Source organism: Poromitra crassiceps (assembly GCF_964638095.1).
Source record: "Poromitra crassiceps genome assembly, chromosome: 11".
NCBI classification, from domain to species: Eukaryota; Metazoa; Chordata; class Actinopteri; order Beryciformes; family Melamphaidae; genus Poromitra; species Poromitra crassiceps.
This window is the reverse complement of record NC_139643.1, coordinates 3830448-3851370: the sequence shown is the minus strand read 5'-3', so window position 1 is coordinate 3851370 and position 20923 is coordinate 3830448. Positions and strand designations below refer to the sequence as shown.

Sequence of the window (20923 nt, the reverse complement as noted above, 5' to 3'; positions counted from 1 at the left end):
CCCCCAGCTGGTATCTGTCCGACGGGGCCTCCGTTCACTCACTCCGTCCCAGCTTTCCAGTGCCGTCACTGCCATCATACCCCCTCACAATGTCTTCTGCTCATTCCCACTCAATGACGCCATAGCCACACTCTGTTCCTCACTTGCCTTTTCCTTTAACAATCTCTGCCGTGCAACCTCCAAACAAGCTTGCAACAACCCCCCCAGTCCATGGCTCACGGAGGCCATCCGTGCCCAAAGGGCGGGGCTTCGAGCAGCCGAGAGACACTGGCAAAAAAGCAAAGACCCCTTAGACCTCAGTAACTACCACTCTCTCCTTTCATCTTTTTCCTCCAGCATAGTCACAGCCAAGACCATCTTCTACCAGAACAAGATCCATAGCACCACGGACAGTCGAAAAATGTTCTCTGTCTTCAACTCACTCCTGAACCCCCCTCCCCCCCCGCCTACCTCCTCGATTACCTCTGACATGTTCGCCTCCTTTTTCACCAATAAAATCACAGCCATTAGCAGCCAATTCTCAGAACCTACTCAAACTCACCCATCTCTGCCAATCACCAGCCCCACACTCTCTTCATTCTCCCCCCTTACTGAAGAAGACCTATCCAAACTCATATCAAACTCCCGCCCCACGACCTGCCCACTCGACCCCATACCTTCCACCCTCCTACAGTCCATCTCCCCCACCATTACTCCTTCTGTCACCCATATTATCAATTCCTCACTCACAACTGGTGTTTTCCCTTCTGCTTTCAAGCTAGCTCACGTCATCCCCTTGCTAAAAAAACCCACCCTCAACCCCGACCTAGTCGACAACTACAGACCTGTTTCACTCCTGCCCTTCCTGTCCAAACTTCTCGAACGCGCTGTCTTCAATCAACTCTCCACTTTCCTTTCCGTCAACAACCTACACGACATACACCAATCTGGATTCAAAACAGGACACTCCACCGAAACAGCTCTACTATCAGTAACTGAATCACTTAGACTGGCGCGAGCTGCAGGTCGCTCCTCAGTTCTCCTACTACTCGACCTGTCAGCCGCTTTCGACACCGTTAACCACCAAATCCTCATCTCATCACTCACCACACTTGGAATCTCCGGAACTGCACTCAAATGGCTTTCATCATATCTCTCAGGGCACACATTTCGAGTATCCTGGAGAGGAGAACTTTCCAAGATGCACAACCTCGCTACAGGCGTGCCCGAAGGCTCAGTCCTAGGCCCCATCCTCTTCTCAATTTACATCACTTTACTCGGTTCCATCATTCACGCCCACGGTTTTTCATATCACTGCTACGCTGACGATACACAACTGTTTCTGTCCTTCCATCCCAACGACCCCACAGTTTCATCTCGCATCTCTTCCTGTCTGTCAGATATCTCATCCTGGATGAAAGCACGTCACCTTCAACTCAATCTCTCCAAAACTGAGCTCCTGATCATCCCAGCCAACACCCCCATACCACACCAGATTAATATCAACCTCGGTTCATCACAACTCATCCCAGCTCAGTCCGCCCGTAACCTTGGAGTCATTCACGACAATCTTCTATCCTTCAAAACACACGTCGCTGCCATAGCCCGGTCATGCAGATTCACTCTATACAACATCAAGAAAATCAGACCCTATCTAACCGTACACACAGCACAGCTTCTAGTCCAGGCCCTCATTCTATCTCGCATTGATTACTGTAATTCCTTACTGGCTGGCCTTCCTGCATCCACATTCAAACCTCTCCAAATGATTCAGAACGCAGCAGCACGCATCATCTTCAACCAGCCAAACAGAACCCACGTCACACCCCTCCTCATCTCCCTCCACTGGCTCCCAGTGGCCGCCAGAATCCAGTTCAAGGCCCTAACCCTTGCATACAAAACCCTGACAAATACAGCCCCAACCTACCTAAACTCCCTCATCCAACCCTATGCCCCGTTCCGTCCACTACGTTCCGCTACTGAGAGATTCCTTTCACTTCCACCACCCAATTCACTCACCAGGCTCTTCTCCTCTGTTGTTCCCCGGTGGTGGAATGAACTACCTAACCCTGTCCGTACCGCTGACTCCCTTACTACATTCAAAAAAAGACTTAAGACTCACTTATTTCAGGTCCACTTCCGTACTGACGCACTTGCACAAATTCATCTCACAGGCACTTTTTCAATGCACTGATTGCACATCCAATAGCACTTTATATTTTACTATGTTCTAGATTATTCTGGTACTGTGCATACTGTATATTGCTTGTATTGTTTCTTTTTTATCTTTGTTGTACGTCGCTTTGGATAAAAGCGTCTGCTAAGTGAAATAAAGTAAAGTAAAGTAAAGTAAAACGGTTGCTGTGAAAAGGGCCTATCCTTGCCTCTGCTTTTATTATGTAGGAAGAAAACATTTAAATGTATTTTACTTATTGTATCTATGTTTTTTTAATCACATTGAATGAGCTCTCTGGAGCAAAGAGGTTTGAATGTTTTGAATGATCTTAATGTTACTGATGTAAAATTCTGTCAGAGGTGAGTCCCATGGTCAGAGTTCAGTGAAGCCACTATAATGTTGTTTGTTTAGTTTAATAGTTTTATAGTCCAGAAGAACAGCTGGCACGCAGAGGCTCAACACGACACAATGGACTTTTCCATTCACGAGAAGGCTCCATCGAGTGCTTCACTCAAACTGACATATCAGTGTTGTAATCAAGTCACTAGATCTCCAGTCCAGGTCGAGTCTCGAGTCCCCAGTGTTCGAGTCCAAGTCACCAAAGAAGAGTCCGAGTCGAGTTCGAGTCCAGAGTTACTGAACATGAGTGTGTAGGTGGAACACACGTGCCTGCCCTTGCACGGAAGTGAATAATGTCATGGTGTTAATATATTGTAGCTATCAATATCTTATGCCACATTAGTAGGGCCTGTTACGAAAAACTTGCAAGCATGCAAACACATGCAATGATTCCTTTTAAAGAGGATAATAATGATGTTACACCCTGAAGAAGGCAGAAGCCGATACGCGTTGGTGTATTTTAATTGTTAGCCCATCCAAATAAAGGCTTTTTAAATTCAAAACCTCCTTGAGTGCCTGCACCTGGATCATTCATGCTATAAGTTTTCCTCTTCTTTTGAGAATAATAATGATGTTGCCCTTTCATTCTGTGTAAAATAACGTCCTCTTTTTGATAAATTCAATAAATGTCTACAAACTGGTTAATCTAAATATGATTCGTCGATTGACGAATATCATTTTGGAAAAGTATAACTCTTCATTTGCAGAGGTTGCCATGGAATCGCCCAGGCTGCGTCTGTCCTGTATTACAATTTTTTGTCTCTGTGTATTTTCCCTCTTAACGAGATTAGCAACACACACTAACCTAATTCCAAACACGATAGGTCATTAGTGAAGAAATCATCCTGTGAGTGGCAGACCCACATCAACATTAATGGCTAATTTCCACCACATTTTACAGCCCTGCACAGCCCGTCACCACTCGGCTCTATTTGTTTCGACCCGATGGATGTTTTGTTTCCACCGCTGCTCCATCTGCCCCCGCCCACCCCCGCCCACACCTGGTCGTCATAGCGACCGCATATCTGCCCTCCACCGATAACCGAAGTAGGCTATAACATATAATGTTAAAATTAAATCCATACACAGAACTTTTAAACTGTTTATGAAATACTGGTGCCTCTAAATGACCTACAGTGTACATGGGCAAATGTGACAATCGGCCAGGAGAATGGATATCACTTTGTTGTTAGTCAAACTCACATGCATGCGCTGCGCGAGGGACGAGGGTTGCGCTACAGAGTGAAGCCTCTACCCCGGCGGCCTCTCACCAGGCAAGACCGCGCCTTCACTTACCCCCGCCTGCGGCCTAGCGCAGCCGACGCTGCACACAACTACAGGAGCTTCCTGAGCAGCGGACTTTTTCTCTCTCAAAACAATTGAAAACCACCGCCATGTTAAAGCTGAATAAGGAGATCGATTTTATTTCACCAGAGGCGAAGGCAGCAACACAAAAGACTGATGGAAATAACATAACAGAAGAGAAGGTAAGCCCCACTAAACTGGTATGCATTGACAGTCAGATAGAGTAAACACGATTCTGCCTGACCAATCAGTTGTCTGCAGTGTTTTCACGTCACCGTATGAACCCGGGTTCACAGCGCCAGTACCTCAACAGAGCAGGGACCAAAAGCAGCACGACTCAACCCCGACTCAACCCGGGCTATCCACGTTTTTGATCGGTGGAATGAGACAAAAAAGCGAGACGAGCTGGGCGGGGCCGCGTTGATACCAGCGGTGGAAATGGGCCATTACTGTCATTATCTCAGTATCAGAGAAGGTCCAAACACATTAACAAGAGCTTCACAAATCAATTTTTGAGAAAAGTTGCCATTAGGTACAGTAGTAGAGAAAAAAAAATCCTCAACTTGTAATTTTTGCCATTTTTTGTGTGTGCCAATTTTACAGCTAAAAGAAGAAGAAAAAAGTGACAAGCCGCTGCAAAACCAAGCATTTATTTATTTATTTTAGGGACGTGTCCCTACCATTTTTTTTTTTTTTTTTTTTTTGCAAGGTGGACATTTTTGGGTGAAGCTTCAATACTCCACTAACTAACCAACTAGGTTAGACCACCAAAATCTGTGTTTTTATTTTACTGTACATCCCAGAACATGGCGCTAATTGTGTTAGCATTGTCCATCCACATTAGCTAACGTTAGCATTTGAGCTAACACTATTGTAACAAACTATATCCAGGATGCATAATGCACATGCAACATTCCAATGTGATTAATATGACATATTTGGGTGATGTACCCCCATCAAATTGCTGTAGTGGAGGCTACATTTTGGCAAGGGAAAAAGCTGCATGGTCATTTTCAAATGGGTCCCTTCCCCCCCTTCCCCTCAAGATATCTGAAGTAGAATGGATCTCTAACCATAAAACATCCTTAAACCTACTGAGGGCATCTAACCACAGTATCTGAAGCAGCTATTCTGGACATCAATATAATTAATTACGCAGATATTCAAACACAATATGTAATTATTGTTAAAGCAGCTATGAGCAAGATTTTCGATTGTTATTAAACAGTCAAAATTTAATATCGATACCTCACATCTTACCTCTAATAGTAGATGAGACCTACGCAGAGTGAATCAGCCAGTGTTGTCTTAACGATGTATCATTAATGAGGAAGAATAATATTAATTACGTTCTCTAGTCTATGAACGTATTTTAAGCTACATTTTTCGTCAGGCACATTCTTAGTCGCCTATTATTGTAGGATCCCCAAAGGACCCACGGCAGTGGTAAACAAAACAATAGCCATGTGCTAGGTCGCTAGGCTCCACTTTTGGTCCATATATGGTCCATGATGTCACCCTCAAAGAGGAGTCTCCGCTGGAGACGTGTTTGAAGAGAAGACGCGTTCGTATTTTCCCATACAATGAGGCAATCCAGTAAACTAAACTTAGAGCTATAGCGTTAGCCGAGTAAACTACATGAGGGCAAGTGGTGGACTGGACATAACACAGCATGGAAGTTTATTTGGAGTCTTGGACTGCAGCGATCGCACCAACGGCAGCAGAAACCATAAGTTTGCTCCTTTTATAGCGCTGTGAAATGTCGGATGCATGGCGGGCGCGGATCTATAAATAGTATGAAATAATTTGCTCTGATTTATGGCGGGCGGTTGGTTCATGCATACAGGCAGATTAGGATGGCATGAAAGCTCATCCGCGCATCTCTAATATATATAGATCCTTTCCAAAAAATTAGAATATCATGGAAATAACATGGATAACCGTGGACTACAGCGGATTGTCAAAAAAAGGACGATTCAAAAATTTGGCAGAAATTCAGTGGGAGTGGACTGAGGCTGGAGTCAGTCCTAACTGAGAAGTAACTGCTGATTTTCTTCACACTATAATAATTTCTTGAAATACTATATTGGGGGTTTTCTGGAGCTGTAGGCCAAACTTATGAAAAATTAAACAAATAAAGGCTAGAAATATTTCACTTTGTGTGTAATGAATGAAAGTTTCACTTTTTGAAAGGAATTATGGGAAAAAACTAACTTTCCATGATATTCTAATTTTTTATATATATATATATATCCAAAATAGAAAGGTCAGAGGCTACGATTAGATCAAGGAACTTTACTATGCATTAAAAGTGATCATACACTTTGTCCATTAAACAGAATGTCACTCATTTTCCTGGCCAACCCTGCCTATAGTTTCTCCAACTTTGACTTTTGAAAACTATAGAGCTAATCAAAATGTGGGACATCATCTCAATATGCGGGACGTGGGAAAAGGCATGAAAGGCATGAAAATCTACTTTCACACGGCTTCACGTCAGGGTTTAGTGAGTCTGAGTGAGAAAACTCTGAGAGCTCTCTCTCTGTCTCTCCCTCTCTTTCTCTCTCTCTCTCTCTCTGTCTCTCCCTCTGTCTCTCTCTCTCTGTCTCTCCCTCTCTTTCTCTCTCTCTCTCTCTCTGTCTCTCCCTCTCTGTCTCTCTCTCTCTCTGTCTCTCCCTCTCTGTCTCTCTCTCTGAGAGCTGCTCTGTGGTTTCTGCTCTCCAGGGTGAGGTGGGCGAGCGGTGGTCACGGGCCAATCAATCATTAGGAAATGAGCCCCGGCCAATCAGGGCCTCCCCTGTACAGCGTGGTGACCATGGGAACATTTTCTCTCTCATTCTGTCCATCATTAGAACCTGGGACCCTATGTCCTGTTGTTTTCTCACACACACACACACACACACACACACACAGAAGTTTCTCATCGCTGCAGTCTCGGTCCACAGCCTCCTGGGTGTGCACAGAATTAGCGTAGCGCTGTTAGCATGTCAGAGTAAATCTGTCCCATCTGAATTGACACTGAGGGACAAGACAGGAGGTCAGAACCAGCTCCGGATATGCTACTTCCCATACTGCTGTTCTGAGTTCTACTCATAGACAGTAAAAAGGAGGGACAATGTGAGCGCGACGTCACCCATTGGTCACCCATGAGTTGTAGACTAGCACGCTTCCTCCGATACATTTGCAGTCACCAGCCGCTTCTTTTCAACTGACAGTGAGGAGTTTCACTGGCAGGATGTAGAGTGTGGGAGCCTGTGGAGTGTAGTGTCTGTGGGAACGTCTCAAGAAGCCGGAGTTACCACTGCCGGGAATTGAACCCGTGGCCCTGTGGTGATAGGAGAGTGCTTTTACCTCTACACTACCCAGATGCCCCAACTATGATGACTCTTCCCAGGCCTGTTTACTCTGTGCCTGTCCCACAGCGCTCTATAACCCTTTACCTCCTTTCCTGCTGTGACAGAAGCAAGCGGCTGCCTGGGTGACTGTCGCTGACTGTGCTGAGCCGAGGGGTGCACTTGGTTCGCTGACTGTGCTGAGCCGAGGGGTGCACTTGGTTCGCTGACTGTGCTGAGCCGAGGGGTGCACTTGGTTCGCTGACTGTGCTGAGCCGAGGGGTGCGCTTGGTTCGCTGACTGTGCTGAGCCGAGGGGTGCGCTTGGTTCGCTGACTGTGCTGATGACTTCAATGTGTTTGGCCCTCAGAGCCGGAGGGGCTTCTCTCTGTGGGACTGAAGCAGCCTGGCTTCCCATGTGAAGGCTGACTACACTGACCTTTTATTACATCTCCTGTGGTTTCCACTGTGTGTGTGTGTGTGTGTGTGTGTGTGTGTGTGTGTGTGTGTGTGTGTGTGTGTGTGTGTGTGTGTGTGTGTGTGTGTGTGTGTGTGTGTGTGTGTGTGTGTGTGTGTGTGTGTGTGTGTGATACACACTGTGGTTTCCACACACCGTGTATATTACACACATGAGAAAAGTGGAGCGAACTGAACACAAACATTACCATGTTGCTGGGCTGGAAATTCTCTGGAGAGCGACTGGTCAGTGTTAATTTCGTTGACTAAAACTAAAAGTAAAACTGGACTAAAACTGCCCTTCTTCACTGATGGAAACTAGACGTTAACTAAGAAAAAGCAAACATCATCCGTGAAAAAGCAACGCTTTCCTCTCTCATTACCACCACTGAGGTGCTCTTGAGCAAGGTCCTTAACCCCAACCACTCCAGTGGAGCTGATCAGTGGCCAGCAGATCAGACTGTGGTTGTACTGGGCAGCTTCCAGGTGTGAATATATGTGTGAATGTGAACAGGGCACTCCTGAAAAAGAGAGCATTGCTCTCAGTGAGACTCCCCCTGTAGAAATAAAGGTTACGCAGACATAAGCTCTACAGCAGAAACCCCAAAATATCGGCTGTCTGTTCCAGAGTCTTATTAGTCATCAGATAGACTCTGGGTTCCCAGATTGAAGTCACACTACGTTGCTCGGTTGCTGAGAAAATTGTGTTTTACAAGCTAATCAATTGTGACTTCTGACGACCAAATTTGCTAAACCGGAGACCGCAACAATAACACTAGCCTGTGTTATTGCGGCGTCACATGCATTAAAACCACTGGTGAAAGTGGGCCGGAACCCTCCGGTGCGCAGTTCCTTTAAGACTTTCGGTGCCTGTACGCCGTTGGGTGAAGACATGCAGCTGCCTGTCAATCAAAAGCCGATTGCTGCAGAGCAATCACGATCGCATAATTTCCAAGGAAACACATGGCTGACGTTATGTCGCATAAGCAACAGTAGTCTGTCTCATAAATTGCTTTTAAATTGTTCCAATGCAGTGTTTTAGATCTGTCAGTGGTTTTAATCGTGCTGTCTAAAAAAAAAAAAAAACTAAAGTCTATCCACCTTATTTTTGTGAGGCTCCCGCTGTAAAATAATTCTGGGAGCAATATCCGGTATAGAACGTGAGCAGCTGTGTTTACGCTGGCTTGACGCTGCCTGGATAGTAGCTACTTTGCACTGCAGCCCATGACTGCAGCGCAGCGCGTCCCTCCTCGCATGCATTTCCTTGTCGAACTCCGACGTTAAAAGTTTGCTCGTCACAAAATAACACTCGTTTTGGGAATGTAGCCTAATGATGTTATCTATCACATCCGCTAACCTGTTGCTCGTTGAACAAGTCGGCATTTATCAGCTCAGCAGCTGCACCGTTTACAGACGGGTACATTGGACGGGCTGTGTTGTGTCAAGCTAGACGTAACGGGGGAAGAGGACAGCAGAAGGAAGCAGAGAGAGAGAGAGAGAGCTTTTACGCGTGGTTTCATGGCGCCTCCGATGCGTAAAAGTCATTTGATTGTCTTGTCTGCCCACCCAGTGCCCAATTCGGTGTCTGTTCTTTGATTCCTGGTGGGAATCTTTTGCTTTGGATAAGGATTTCTCTGCTGACTGCATGGATTTCTTCTGTGCACATTCACAATCTAATGTGCTTTTTTCCCTCTGTCTCCTGCATTATGAAAAGCTTTATACATCCAAGCAGTAGGCTAATTCTCAGTAATTTACTTAGGTTACTGTAGGCTACATATTCACCTTCCAGACGGCTTCTAGAAGAAAAAAATGCTTTTAAATGAGCTGTTTGATAAAACTATGTATAAACCTTATTAATAAAAATGCTTATAAATGAGCCATTTAAATTAAATTAATTAAATTGACAAATGGAAGACTGATGCTGATTTGCAAAATGCAATTTAAAATGTGCATTTTTTAATCAATTTTCATATTCTTGCTTATTCGACTGTTTTACTTAAAGCACAATTATGCCACACTGTAGCCTATACAGGTTAATTAAGTAGGCTCCTAACTTGCACAATAAATAATTAAATAAATAATTTGCTATAGACTACATGATGTAAAAAATATGCGTGTTCAGGAACGCATGAAGCTGGGCGGGAGGAGAACAATGACGCAATGAAGGTTGGAGTAGTAGGTCCGGCAAGAATTTCAATCCACTTTCACCCCTGATTAAAACCGTTTAATACACAACTAGGAGTTGATTCTTGCTAAATTACGTAACGATAGCAGGGGAAAATGTCAAAGTGCAGTGCTCCTCTCCTCACCGTGGTAGGTCCGGTTCCACATCTTTTTGGTGACCAGGTCTCCTCTGGGCCTCCGCACCACTCCCCCGCCTCCCCCGTTTGCCTCCGCCAGCGTCTCGTTCAGCGCCTGGGCGTACAGCATGACGCCGTCATGGAAACCACCCGCTATCAGGTTATACTGCAGAGAGAGAGAGAGAGAGAGACAGATAGATACAGACATACAGAGAGAAAGATAGTTTGTTTGTTGTTTGTTTGTGAACACTGTTTGGTTTGTGTATGATCAGCGTCAGATGAGCATCAGTGGGTTGGGTTGTCATGGAAACGGTCAAGGAGAGAGAGAGGGGACACACACACACACACACACAGACACACACATAGATACACACAGAAACTGAAGGGCTGGGCAATATGGTTGAAATCAATATCACAATAATCATAAGGGTCTTTCTCGATCTCAATACATGTATATATCATGATATGGTTCATGTATGCAAAATCTTCATCTCATTGAACCCAATGATAATGTTTTTAAATCATGTGTTTGTCATCATCAATTCAGACGGCAGAAATGTGTCACGATTAGGGTTGCAAAGGGGCGGAAAATGTCCAGTAACTTTCTGGACATTTTCCAAGGGAATTTAAGCTTGGGAATTTTTTTTATTTTGACCATTGTTTTGTGTGTCCTAATATTCAAAGTTGGAAACTTTCCATGTGAATTAACGAGAATAAACGGGAAATTTGGGGGTAATTTATTTATCACTGTATTTTTTCTTGCAGACATTTAATACGATCATTTTGTTTTGTCATAAGCAGACATTCATGCAAACATTTCTAATACAAATTCTATTCGTTAGTTTAATTAATTTTGTGAATTTCCATTAATTCCCATGGAAAATTTCCTACTTTGAATATTCCCGGAATTTTGCAACCCTAGTCACAATATTAAAATATCTTCATATCATCACGATATGATTCCACTGAAAGACGATAAACGTTAATATTTAATTATCACCCAGCAAAGCAATACTTTTTAAGGACAAACCAGACAGATTTCCCAAATATTTACCATACAGATAAAGTGTGTGTGTGTGTGTGTGTGTGTGTGTGTGTGTGTGTGTGTGTGTGTGTGTGTGTGTGTGTGTGTGTGTGTGTGTGTGTGTGTGTGTGTGTGTGTGTGTGTGTGTGTGTGTGTGTGTGTGCGTGCGTGCGTGCGTGCGTGCGTGCATGTGTGTGTGGGTGTACCAGAGAGTCCTGGATGGTGAAGTTGAACATGCTCTTGGCGTCGCTCTTCAGGTTCTCCACAAACTCCTGGTACTCTGGATTCTGAGGCTCCAGGTAGGTGAGGATCTTCACACTCTGCACGCATGTACGCACGCACGCACGCACGCACACACGCACGCACGCACACACACACACACACACACACACACACACACACACATGCACATGCATGCACACGTACACACACACGGACAGAAGATTCAAAATGTATTATTTACACAAGTCCTCCACAACCCATTCGACCACATAGTTTGTTTGACCCACAGGAGCTTCCAACGTTAATTTGAAAATGTTGCTACGGTCGTGCAAATACGACAGCTGACGGTCAACTAGCACGTACGTTCAGCGCCTGTGTGAGACATAGGATGAAACAAAGCAGCGTTTGCATAATGTTTGTCACCACTCAAAGGACCGCTTTGTGGATTTTTGACTCGCTTTGTATCATTACAATGTGCAGCCATTATGTTGTCTTCATGTTATGTGTCAGGGGTTTAAAACAGCTTGGTTAAGGTTTGGGTTATGGTTAGGGTTATGGTAAGGACTAGGGTTATGGTTATGGTTATGGTTATGGTTATGGTTTGGGTTAGGCTTAACCTAGTCTCACATGATCAGACCCAGGTACAGGTATCTTGGTACAGGCGATATCCCCTATTTACGCTTGCGAGTGCTTGCGAGTTTTGCACCCCCGCCCGGCAGCAGCTAAACGCATCCCCACCTCACGGGAGCATATTGTAATGATTTATACAGAAATGTAACTGTTTAAAAGTGATATAATTGATGTGACCTCCCTGTTTTCTAAGTTAAAACAGACCCAAAATATGGAGGGGATGCAATTCTCGGCGGGGATGCGGAAATGTTCACAGCACGTGCCGCAAGCGCAAATTAGAGCCGTGCCAAATCATCTGCGCCCCCAAAATGCCAGCGCAAACTGGATTTGGGCGGTCTTGAGTACCAGAATTATTCACAGGTGTGGCCAGGCAATGTCTGGGCGTTACATCGAAAAAAACAATCGGATTCCTGTCTCGCAATCGCTGTTTGCGCGAGGCATGCAATATGCTGTCATTCTCTCCATGCATAATAGAGTGGACTCACTCGTGCCGAGGACAGAGAGAGATGGAGAAAGCTTGTTGACAGATCGTCTGACGATCCTCCAGGTTATGGAATAGGTGAAGGTGAATAGCCATTCATTTGTCCATTGTCCAACAAGTTTTCTCATTTAATTTCCCTCTTTGCGATGTGATAAAAGTTTCTCAGTGAGTTATAGTTGATTGCCTCACTGAATTATCTGCTAATACCCAATTGTAGCAGCAGAATTTGATGTCCTGGCGTGGCAAGGCTGTGCATAATGACATCGCGCAGCACAGAGATTATGGTGCGCTCAAGCGCAACGGGGTATTTAGCGCGTAAGAGGTGCTTTTAAAAGCTCTTAGCGCAAAGTAATTGCGTGCTGCTGACGATAGGATAACGCCATCTATCATACAGTTTTTGCGCTGAAAGGTCTGGTTTGGCCCAGTACAATTATAACAGGCATGCGCTTGTGTACACCCCCAATTTGCATTACCTGCGGCGTTAAACGAGCGCAAACGCTAAATTACCGTTTCTGCGAAAATAAGGCCCACATCAGCCTCCAGCAGCGGAGGGTCTGGGTTTTGCCAGAGGAAATCCCCCTGCTCCAATAGTATCAGGGCGGAAGTCCAGCTCTCTGCGTGCATTGGTGCATCGTTCAAAATGTACCGCCCACGAGTTTTGTCACACAAATAAGGAGGTCCGTGTTTGCTCAATTCATACATGTATGTCTCTCAGGCATTTTGTTTTGGTCTTAGGGGGCGGTCCTTAACCACTTTTCAAGAGTTGTTGTGCACCAGACGTATACTGTATCTATCTATGGCTGGCTAGTGTGAGACTTAACCCTGTGAGGCCCAAGAAGATGTGGAAGTTGTGTCGGTCAAATTGTGAACCTATAAACACATTTACTATCCAATAGCATTGTGAGGCTGAACAACAGGAACTTGATTACAGTATGTAAACAGTATGTTTTTAGGATAGCTAAAAGTGTTGTAATTTTGCAACCGAGGCCCGAGGGTTCTATTATATAGCATAACAAAAACGTTACTTACAGAATGTAGACTTTGGAAAAGCTCAGATTTGAACACGGCAAGTGTTTACGCCCTCCACCAGCCCATCCCCAACGCCTTTACTTTCCACCATGCTGGTTCAACAGCAGACTGTCAATATTCACACGATCACTAGAGGGCGCTTCACATTTGAAACGTTACTACAGGTTATAAAAGCCCCCGTACAAACACAGTATGGAGAGGTTTTTGGCGGAGGACAGCTATGGAAAACAAATGAATGACAGAGTCAATGTGTTTTTATATTCTGTTGTATTAAGTTTCTCTTCATCGTTAACATGCTCGCCTGACAGCAGAGTCACAACATTATAGAGGCAGTAACTCAACAGACCATAATATGTCAGAGGGGCTGGTAGGTCTGTTGATCAATACCAACAACTCACACATTATTTCTGGCTGGAAAACTGTTTAGCCGTCTGGAATCTGTCATGTTTTGGTGTTTGTGTTGGCTCTCTGCCAGCTAGCTGTTGCTCTACGGGACGTTATTGCTTTACTGCAGGAGACGAGCTCCCACTCTGTTGTCGTAACTGCGACTCTCTATTTTACGGCTCAGCGATTTCCTAATAATTAACTAGAAAGGAAGCGCTTTCCTGGAAATGACCAAGAAATAATAATGCAGCAGTTAGAGAGAAAATTAGAAACGAGAGGATAGGAAGGAATTCAACACATAACGACTTCTGATAATTGAACTCTGCTTATTATTTTTCCATACATACTATATAGTTTTGCAGTTCTTTCTGGGGAAATCTTTTAGAAACCTACTAAGAAATTAACAGTTCCTTTCTAGGAAATTATTAGGAAATTGTGGACCTAAATTATAGTGCATTGGAAATTATAGTGCGTTACCGCTGTAATTCCCCCTGGTGGCTTGTAGAGGGCGACGGGCAACAGACGACTTCATGCTGCTAATCTTAACTCATTGAGTGCCAGCCACTTTTGGAGAACGGACGCTCCCAGTGCCAGAGTTTCAGAGCGTTTTCAGTGATTTCTCGAGGCCCACAGAATATTGTGTGATATTACTATGTAAACACCGAACACGCACAAAGAACGAGGAGACTCTATTGTATCATCTGCAAAAAAAAGTTTATTGATACCATTTTCCGTTCTTTAGTTATGAGCCGGAGAAGATAGGTTGTTTTCAGCAAAAACAGACGTTTCAAATTAGAAGCTGAGATATTCAGCCTTTTGTGAAATGAAGCATTTCAAGCACATTCATTGACTCTGAAGCTAATATTTTCTGATGTAGTGACGTGGTGTAGTTGTGTGGTGCCCTGCGTGCCCCACCCCCCTCTCCCCCCCTTCCTCAGCTGCAAACTCCTCCCCACACTAACACACAGCCTCACGCACCCAGCGTCTTTTTTCGGATCGCTATTGTGCGCCGGCTCCCAGCGCGACACCGAAAAGCCAAACCGGACTGCTGAGAATGGTTTGGCCCTTCGGCGTCGGGTGCTGCTTTTCTGGCAGCTAATCGTGTGGAGAAACTATGCAGCAGAGACAGAGGGGCTCAGTTGTGGGGGCGGATTGACTGCTGTTCGCAGCCAACGTCAGCTCCAGCCAGAGCAATCTATATGGCTCTGCAGCATGCATCGGTTTCTCTTTCATCACGGGGCTTTTTCCTGCTGTTTTCCTGACCTTTCTCTAATCTGGAGAGCACTGTCGCCACCTAATGAGTCCGTAAAATAGGTTATACACCTTCAATAGCTACAATATTTGTACAGGAGATGCACGAGGCTTTGATCCACGTCCCACCGTCAAAAAACGCATTTGACGCCGATCGACGTCATTGGCACTCAACGCTACCATTTACTTTGACGCCGATCAACGTCATTGGCACTCAATGAGTTAAGCAATACATCCACTAGTGGGCAATAGAGAATCAAATGTGTGAGTGTGTGTGGTACTGCTCCGTTTCATCCGTATCCATAAGCTTTCAGAAAACGTGCAGAATTACGTACGAAATGAACGCAGAGTACGAACAGAAAGCTCCGTCCGTATGCGTATCCGTATTTAAGGTTGAGCATAATTGGGCCTTAAGTAGGACCAGTAGAGTTTGTGTAACCACACACAGTGAATGAGAAAGTCAAGCAACAATGTGTCTGATTAATTGATTGATTGATTGATTGATTGATTTTTATTAACTCATTCACCGCCAAAGACGTCTTTGACGTGTTATCAGGAATAGCCCTCCCCGCCAATGACGTGTTTGACGTGTTTTTGTTTTTATTAGTGCAGCGCGTAGTTCAAAGACTTCCCCAGCCTGTGACATGGTATCAGGTCCCTGCCCTCAAAGCCAAAGCCGACAACACGTGAACAAACACATACCGCAGCTGTTGTTTTGAAATGGGCAGGAGGAAAAACAGAAAACAGAGAAACGCGCTTCCTTGTGCAGAGAGGAGAAACGCCATTGAAACGCCCCTCGGCGCGCTGCGCTGGTCGCCTTGGTGCAGGGCGAACCTGGATTGAGTTGTTCGCGGTAGTCAAACCCGTGACGAACATGATCGATCCGGTTCCAGCGCCTGGTCCCAAAGCCAAGCCGGACCCGTTCCTGTGTCGCAGCATTCGTCCCAGCCCGAACGAGAGGAGGAAAATGATGCAGAGGCAGAGGAGGCTAGACGCTGTTCTCAGACCAGTTTGGTGTTCCCCTCCTATGCTAATTTGCGGGGCGATCAATAGTGTTCCCTGGGAAAGAGGTGCGATCCAGCAGCAGCTGTGGACAGAACTCTCTCTCTGTGTGTGTGTGTGTGTGTGTGTGTGTGTGTGTGTGTGTGTCTGTGTGTCTGTCTGTCTGTCTGTCTGTCTGTCTGTCTGTCTGTCTGTCTGTCTGTCTGTCTGTCTGTGTGTCTGTCTGCACACTCACTCACACTGAGTAAACTGTATTGTTGAATGTAAAAAAAGCACTTCATGTATATATATATATATTTTTTTTTTGTCATTTGTGTCATAACGAATAATATTTACATGTCTGATGTCAATACAGTTCAAAATAAAATAATTGAGAGCGAGTTCTGCCTGAGATTGTGTCCTTTACAAAAATGGCCTTTTCTGCTGTTTCTCTTCTCAGAGAGACCTTTTTGGTGAAAACAGGGTGTATATAAATGGCTATAAGTAGAGTACAGAACATGCTAAAAGCTCACTTTTTTTTTCCCTGGTGAACCCAGAGACGTACATCTTCATTTTGAGGTATTGCAAATCACTTTGGTGCTAATAGATAATTTACTGTGGGTCTTGAATGATGACCAACAATTATGAAAATATTTGGCCTGTGCTAAATATTGGCAGTCCTAAACTGGCCATGAATGAGTTAAAGTGTCATGCATTCCATAGTGCCCCGCCCTCATGGGCCTACAAGACACACATCAAATACAACAATAAAACAATAAGACAACGCATCAATGGTACAAAGAATAAAAATATCACAAATTGCAAGTAAACAGCGTACTGCTCAAAGAACAAAACAAATCATTCCGTCATTTTTTAAACAGAAAGTTCTGTCTTTGTTCCCATGCCTGACATATAAAACTTGTAGTCGGGAAGGTCCCTTTTTTTAAACACAACTCCAATTTCTCATATTCATCCAAGTAAAAAAAAGTCAGCATAAATAGAGGACATTTTACTAAAGAACACTTCCCTTATAGAGCAAACATTGAGTCTCGTTTTCAATTTCAAGTAAATCGCATAGTAAACAGAGTTTATCTTCTTCAGGGGTAGCATTAAACCTACCAGTCTCTATTGCTAAGTCAAACTTCACATACTCCACACACCGTAACTGTCTTTTATGTGATGATAGGTTTTTAGTTTTGGCTTATCCCATAAGTCAGCGGACCATTTATCCTTGTACAAAACAAACATATTATTCATAGTCTCTCGGGTATCACATAATAACCTGTTAAGAAAAATAAATGACAAGTTGTTCGAATAAAATAGGGATTTCAAATCATTTGAATCACCTCATTCAATGGAAAGGAATTGCTTCAAAATGTCCCCATTCGATGGGGTGGAGTTGTACAATCTCTACAACCCAGTTTCTCGGGGTTGTAGAGATTACTTGCAAAACCCCATTCAATGGATAAACCTGGGGTCTCCGAGGCCTGGGTGGGACGCAGGACCCTGTGGAGGTCCTGGGGTGGCTTCGGGGGGTCTGCGGGCCGAACGGAGGGTCTGGGGGCCGAACGGAGGGTTCGAGACCCTCGGGGGTCGTCACCGGAGACCCCTCCAAGCCTCTCCCATGCCCCATGCCTAATCCTAACCCAGACCCTAACCTCTCCCACCCCCTAACCCTAACCTCTCCCACCCCCATGCCTAAACCTAACCTCTCCCACCCCCATGCCTAAACCTAACCTCTCCCACCCCTAACCCTAAACCTAACCTCTCCCACCCCCCATGCCTAAACCTAACCTCTCCCATCCCTAACCCTAAACCTAACCTCTCCCACCCCCCATGCCTAAACCTAACCTCTCCCACCCCTAACCCTAAACCTAACCTCTCCCACCCCCCATGCCTAAACCTAACCTCTCCCACCCCACACCCCCCATGCCTAAACCTAACCTCTCCCACCCCTAACCCTAACCTCTCCCATCCCCCATGCCTAAGGCTGGTTTCACACCGACGACCCAAGCCTTGCCTATGCCTTGCCTTTACCCACGCTTTTTAATAGGCGTCCGTTTTAGTCAACGAGGCTGTGTACACCGGGCGCCTGAGCGTGAACCCTGCGTGTACCCACGCCTTTCCTATGCCTTGCCGATTTTATCGAATAGGCGTGAGTTCTATTTTGAAGCCGACAAGGCGCGTGCAGGCAGACTTCTTCTGTCAAGCCATGAAAGAAAAATGCACAATATCCGTCGGAAATGGAAAAGTCAACTGAATTTCAAAATAAAATGGAGTTACTACAACATGTTGAGCAGAGAGACAGAGAGATTGACGGGTGGCTATCACGTGGGGCTTTCTCCCCGTCGGCAAACAAATCCTCATGAGAAAGAATAGCGACCGAAGAAGCAAGATGGACAATGTTGTTGTGCCAGGCTGCCAGCACATATTCTTGCAAGATCACCTCTCTAAAATGTCCGACTATAGTCAGACCTGGTTATACAGTACATATCCAGCATCAATATAACATTAAATATATCCGATTTATTTTACCTAGAGGCTACCCATGACAATTCTGGACAACACGTGAAAAAATACAGTCGGGAGAGAGGAGAGGCGCTTGTGACTCGGCTCCAGGTTCGGCGTGCAAAAGGCGTGCGGTGTGATCGCAAAAGCGTGTAACAGGTTCACGCCCAGCTCGGCGTAGGCGTGGGTTGAGGCAAGGCAAGGCGTAGGTTGTCTGTGTGAATGAAGCGTAAACCTAAGGACACAGGGGTCCAAGCAGACCCTCCCCATGCCTGCAGAGGTGGGCAGGGTGGTTGAGAGAAGAGCCAATGGAGAATCCTATCCATTAAATGGGGTTTTGCAAGTAATCTCTACAACCCCATGCAGGGAAACTGGGTTGTAGAGATTGTACAACTCCACCCCATCGAATGGGGACATTTTGAAGCAATTCCTTTCCATTGAATGAGGTGATTCATAGAACGGGTGCCCAAGGATGATCATGGGTGATGTCCCAATCAAAAATATTTTTAGTGAGTCGTGTGTGTGTGTGTGTGTGTGTGTGTGTGTGTGTGTGTGTGTGTGTGTGTGTGTGTGTGTGTGTGTGTGTGTGTGTGTGTGCCGTGTGTGTGCCGGCCGGATTGCCTCGGGAAGACCCTGGTGACGCGAGGTTAGGTTGCCGTGGACACCTTGGTCTCGTGCGTGTGTGTGTGTGTGTGTGTGTGTGTGTGTGTGTGTGTGTGACGCTTAGTTCACACAGAGAACCTACGCCTTGCCTTGCCTCAACCCACGCCTACGCCTGCAGACCTTGAGCTGGGCGTGAACCTATTACACGCTTTTGCGATCACACCGCACGCCTATTCCACGTTCACCTGAGCCGAGTCACAAGCGCCTCTCCTCTCTCCCGACTGTATTTTTTCATGTGTGGTCCCGAATTATCATAGGTAAAATAAATCGGATATATTTAATGTTCTATTGATGCTGGATATGTCAAGTCAAGTCAAGTCAAGTCAAGTTTATTTGTATAGCACATTTCATACACAGAGGCAATTCAAAGTGCTTCACATAAAATGGTTGACAGGAAAAGAAAAGAAAAGAAAAGAAAAGAAGAGAGTAAAATGAACATTTAAAAAGCATCACAACAAAACTTAAAAAAAAGAGTATAAAAAGTGCATTAAGCAACAGGCGCAGCAGTTGCAGAAAGAGCTAAAACTTATAGAGGACTCATTGGGTTTGCATAGTAGCTGTCAGCAGTTAAAAGCGACGGTAAACATAAAAGTCTTTAGTCTATTTTTAAAAGTAAGTAAGGTTGGGGCAGATCTGAGGTCTTCAGGCAATTTGTTCCAGCTAGCAGAAGCATAGTGGGTAAATGCAGCCTTCCCGTGATTTGATTTGATCCTAGGGACAGTTAATAAGCTGGACCCTGTTGACCTAAGAGTTCTAGACGGTTCGTAGCGTGGGAGCAATTCAGCTATGTATTTTGGGCCTAGGCCATTTAGTGATTTATAGACTAATAACAGTATTTTAAAATCTATTCTCTGACACACCGGCAACCAGTGTAAGGACTTAAGAACTGGAGTGATATGATCAGCTTTCTTAGTCTTCGTTAGAACTCTAGCAGCAGCATTCTGAATGAGTTGAAGTTGCCTAAGTTCTTTTTTGGAGAGACCAGAAAAAAGGCTATTGCAGTAGTCTAACCTACTATAAATGAAGGCGTGAATTAGTTTTTCTAGATCCTGTCTGGACATGTATCCCCTAATTCTTGCTATATTTTTAAGATGATAAAAAGCAGATTTTCTAATTGACTTAATGTGGGAGTTAAAGTTGAGATCGGAATCAATAATAACTCCAAGATTTTTGACTTGATCCTTAGGCTTCAGGGATCGAGACTCAAGGCGTGCAGCGATTTTAAGCCTTTGTTCTTTGGGGCCAAACACGATCACCTCAGTTTTGTCTTTGTTTAGCTGTAGGAAATTCTGGCACATCCAGTTATTTATTTGATCAATGCACTGGCACAATGATTCTATGGGGGCATAGTCAGCTGAGGAAAGAGTTATATACAACTGAGTGTCGTCTGCATAGTTATGATAGGCTACTTTGTTTTTTTGCATAATTAGGCCTAGAGGTAGCATATAAAGGTTGAAGAGAACGGGCCCCATAATGGATCCTTGAGGCACCCCACAAGTCATCCTAGTTAGGTCAGATGTGTAATTGCCAATGGAGACGAAGTACTTCCTGTCTTGAAGATAGGACTTGAACCACTGGAGGACCGTACCCGATAGCCCAACCCAGTTTTCCAGTCTGTCCAATAAAATTGAGTGGTCAACAGTGTCAAATGCAGCGCTAAGATCCAGTAGCACTAGAATCGAATTTTTGCCTGAGTCTGTGTTCATTCTGATGTCATTTATGACTTTAGTAAGCGCGGTTTCAGTGCTGTGATGGGGACGAAAGCCTGATTGGAGTTTATCTAGGAGATCATTTGAGGTTAGGA

The 20923-nt window shown here is 44.9% G+C and overlaps 1 protein-coding gene across 1 annotated transcript in view; it reads right to left on the bottom strand.

The window, feature by feature from the left end:
• LOC310785299 (atrial natriuretic peptide receptor 1-like) overlaps positions 1-20923 on the bottom strand; it is a 122303-nt gene that overhangs the window by 69762 nt on the left and 31618 nt on the right. Inside the window, exons 7-8 of the mRNA XM_083646319.1 lie at positions 11177-11290; positions 9956-10112 (exon numbers count right to left, since the gene is read on the bottom strand). Coding sequence (XP_083502445.1) covers positions 9956-10112; positions 11177-11290 — 271 coding nt within the window. The remainder of the gene's footprint in view (positions 1-9955; positions 10113-11176; positions 11291-20923) is intronic.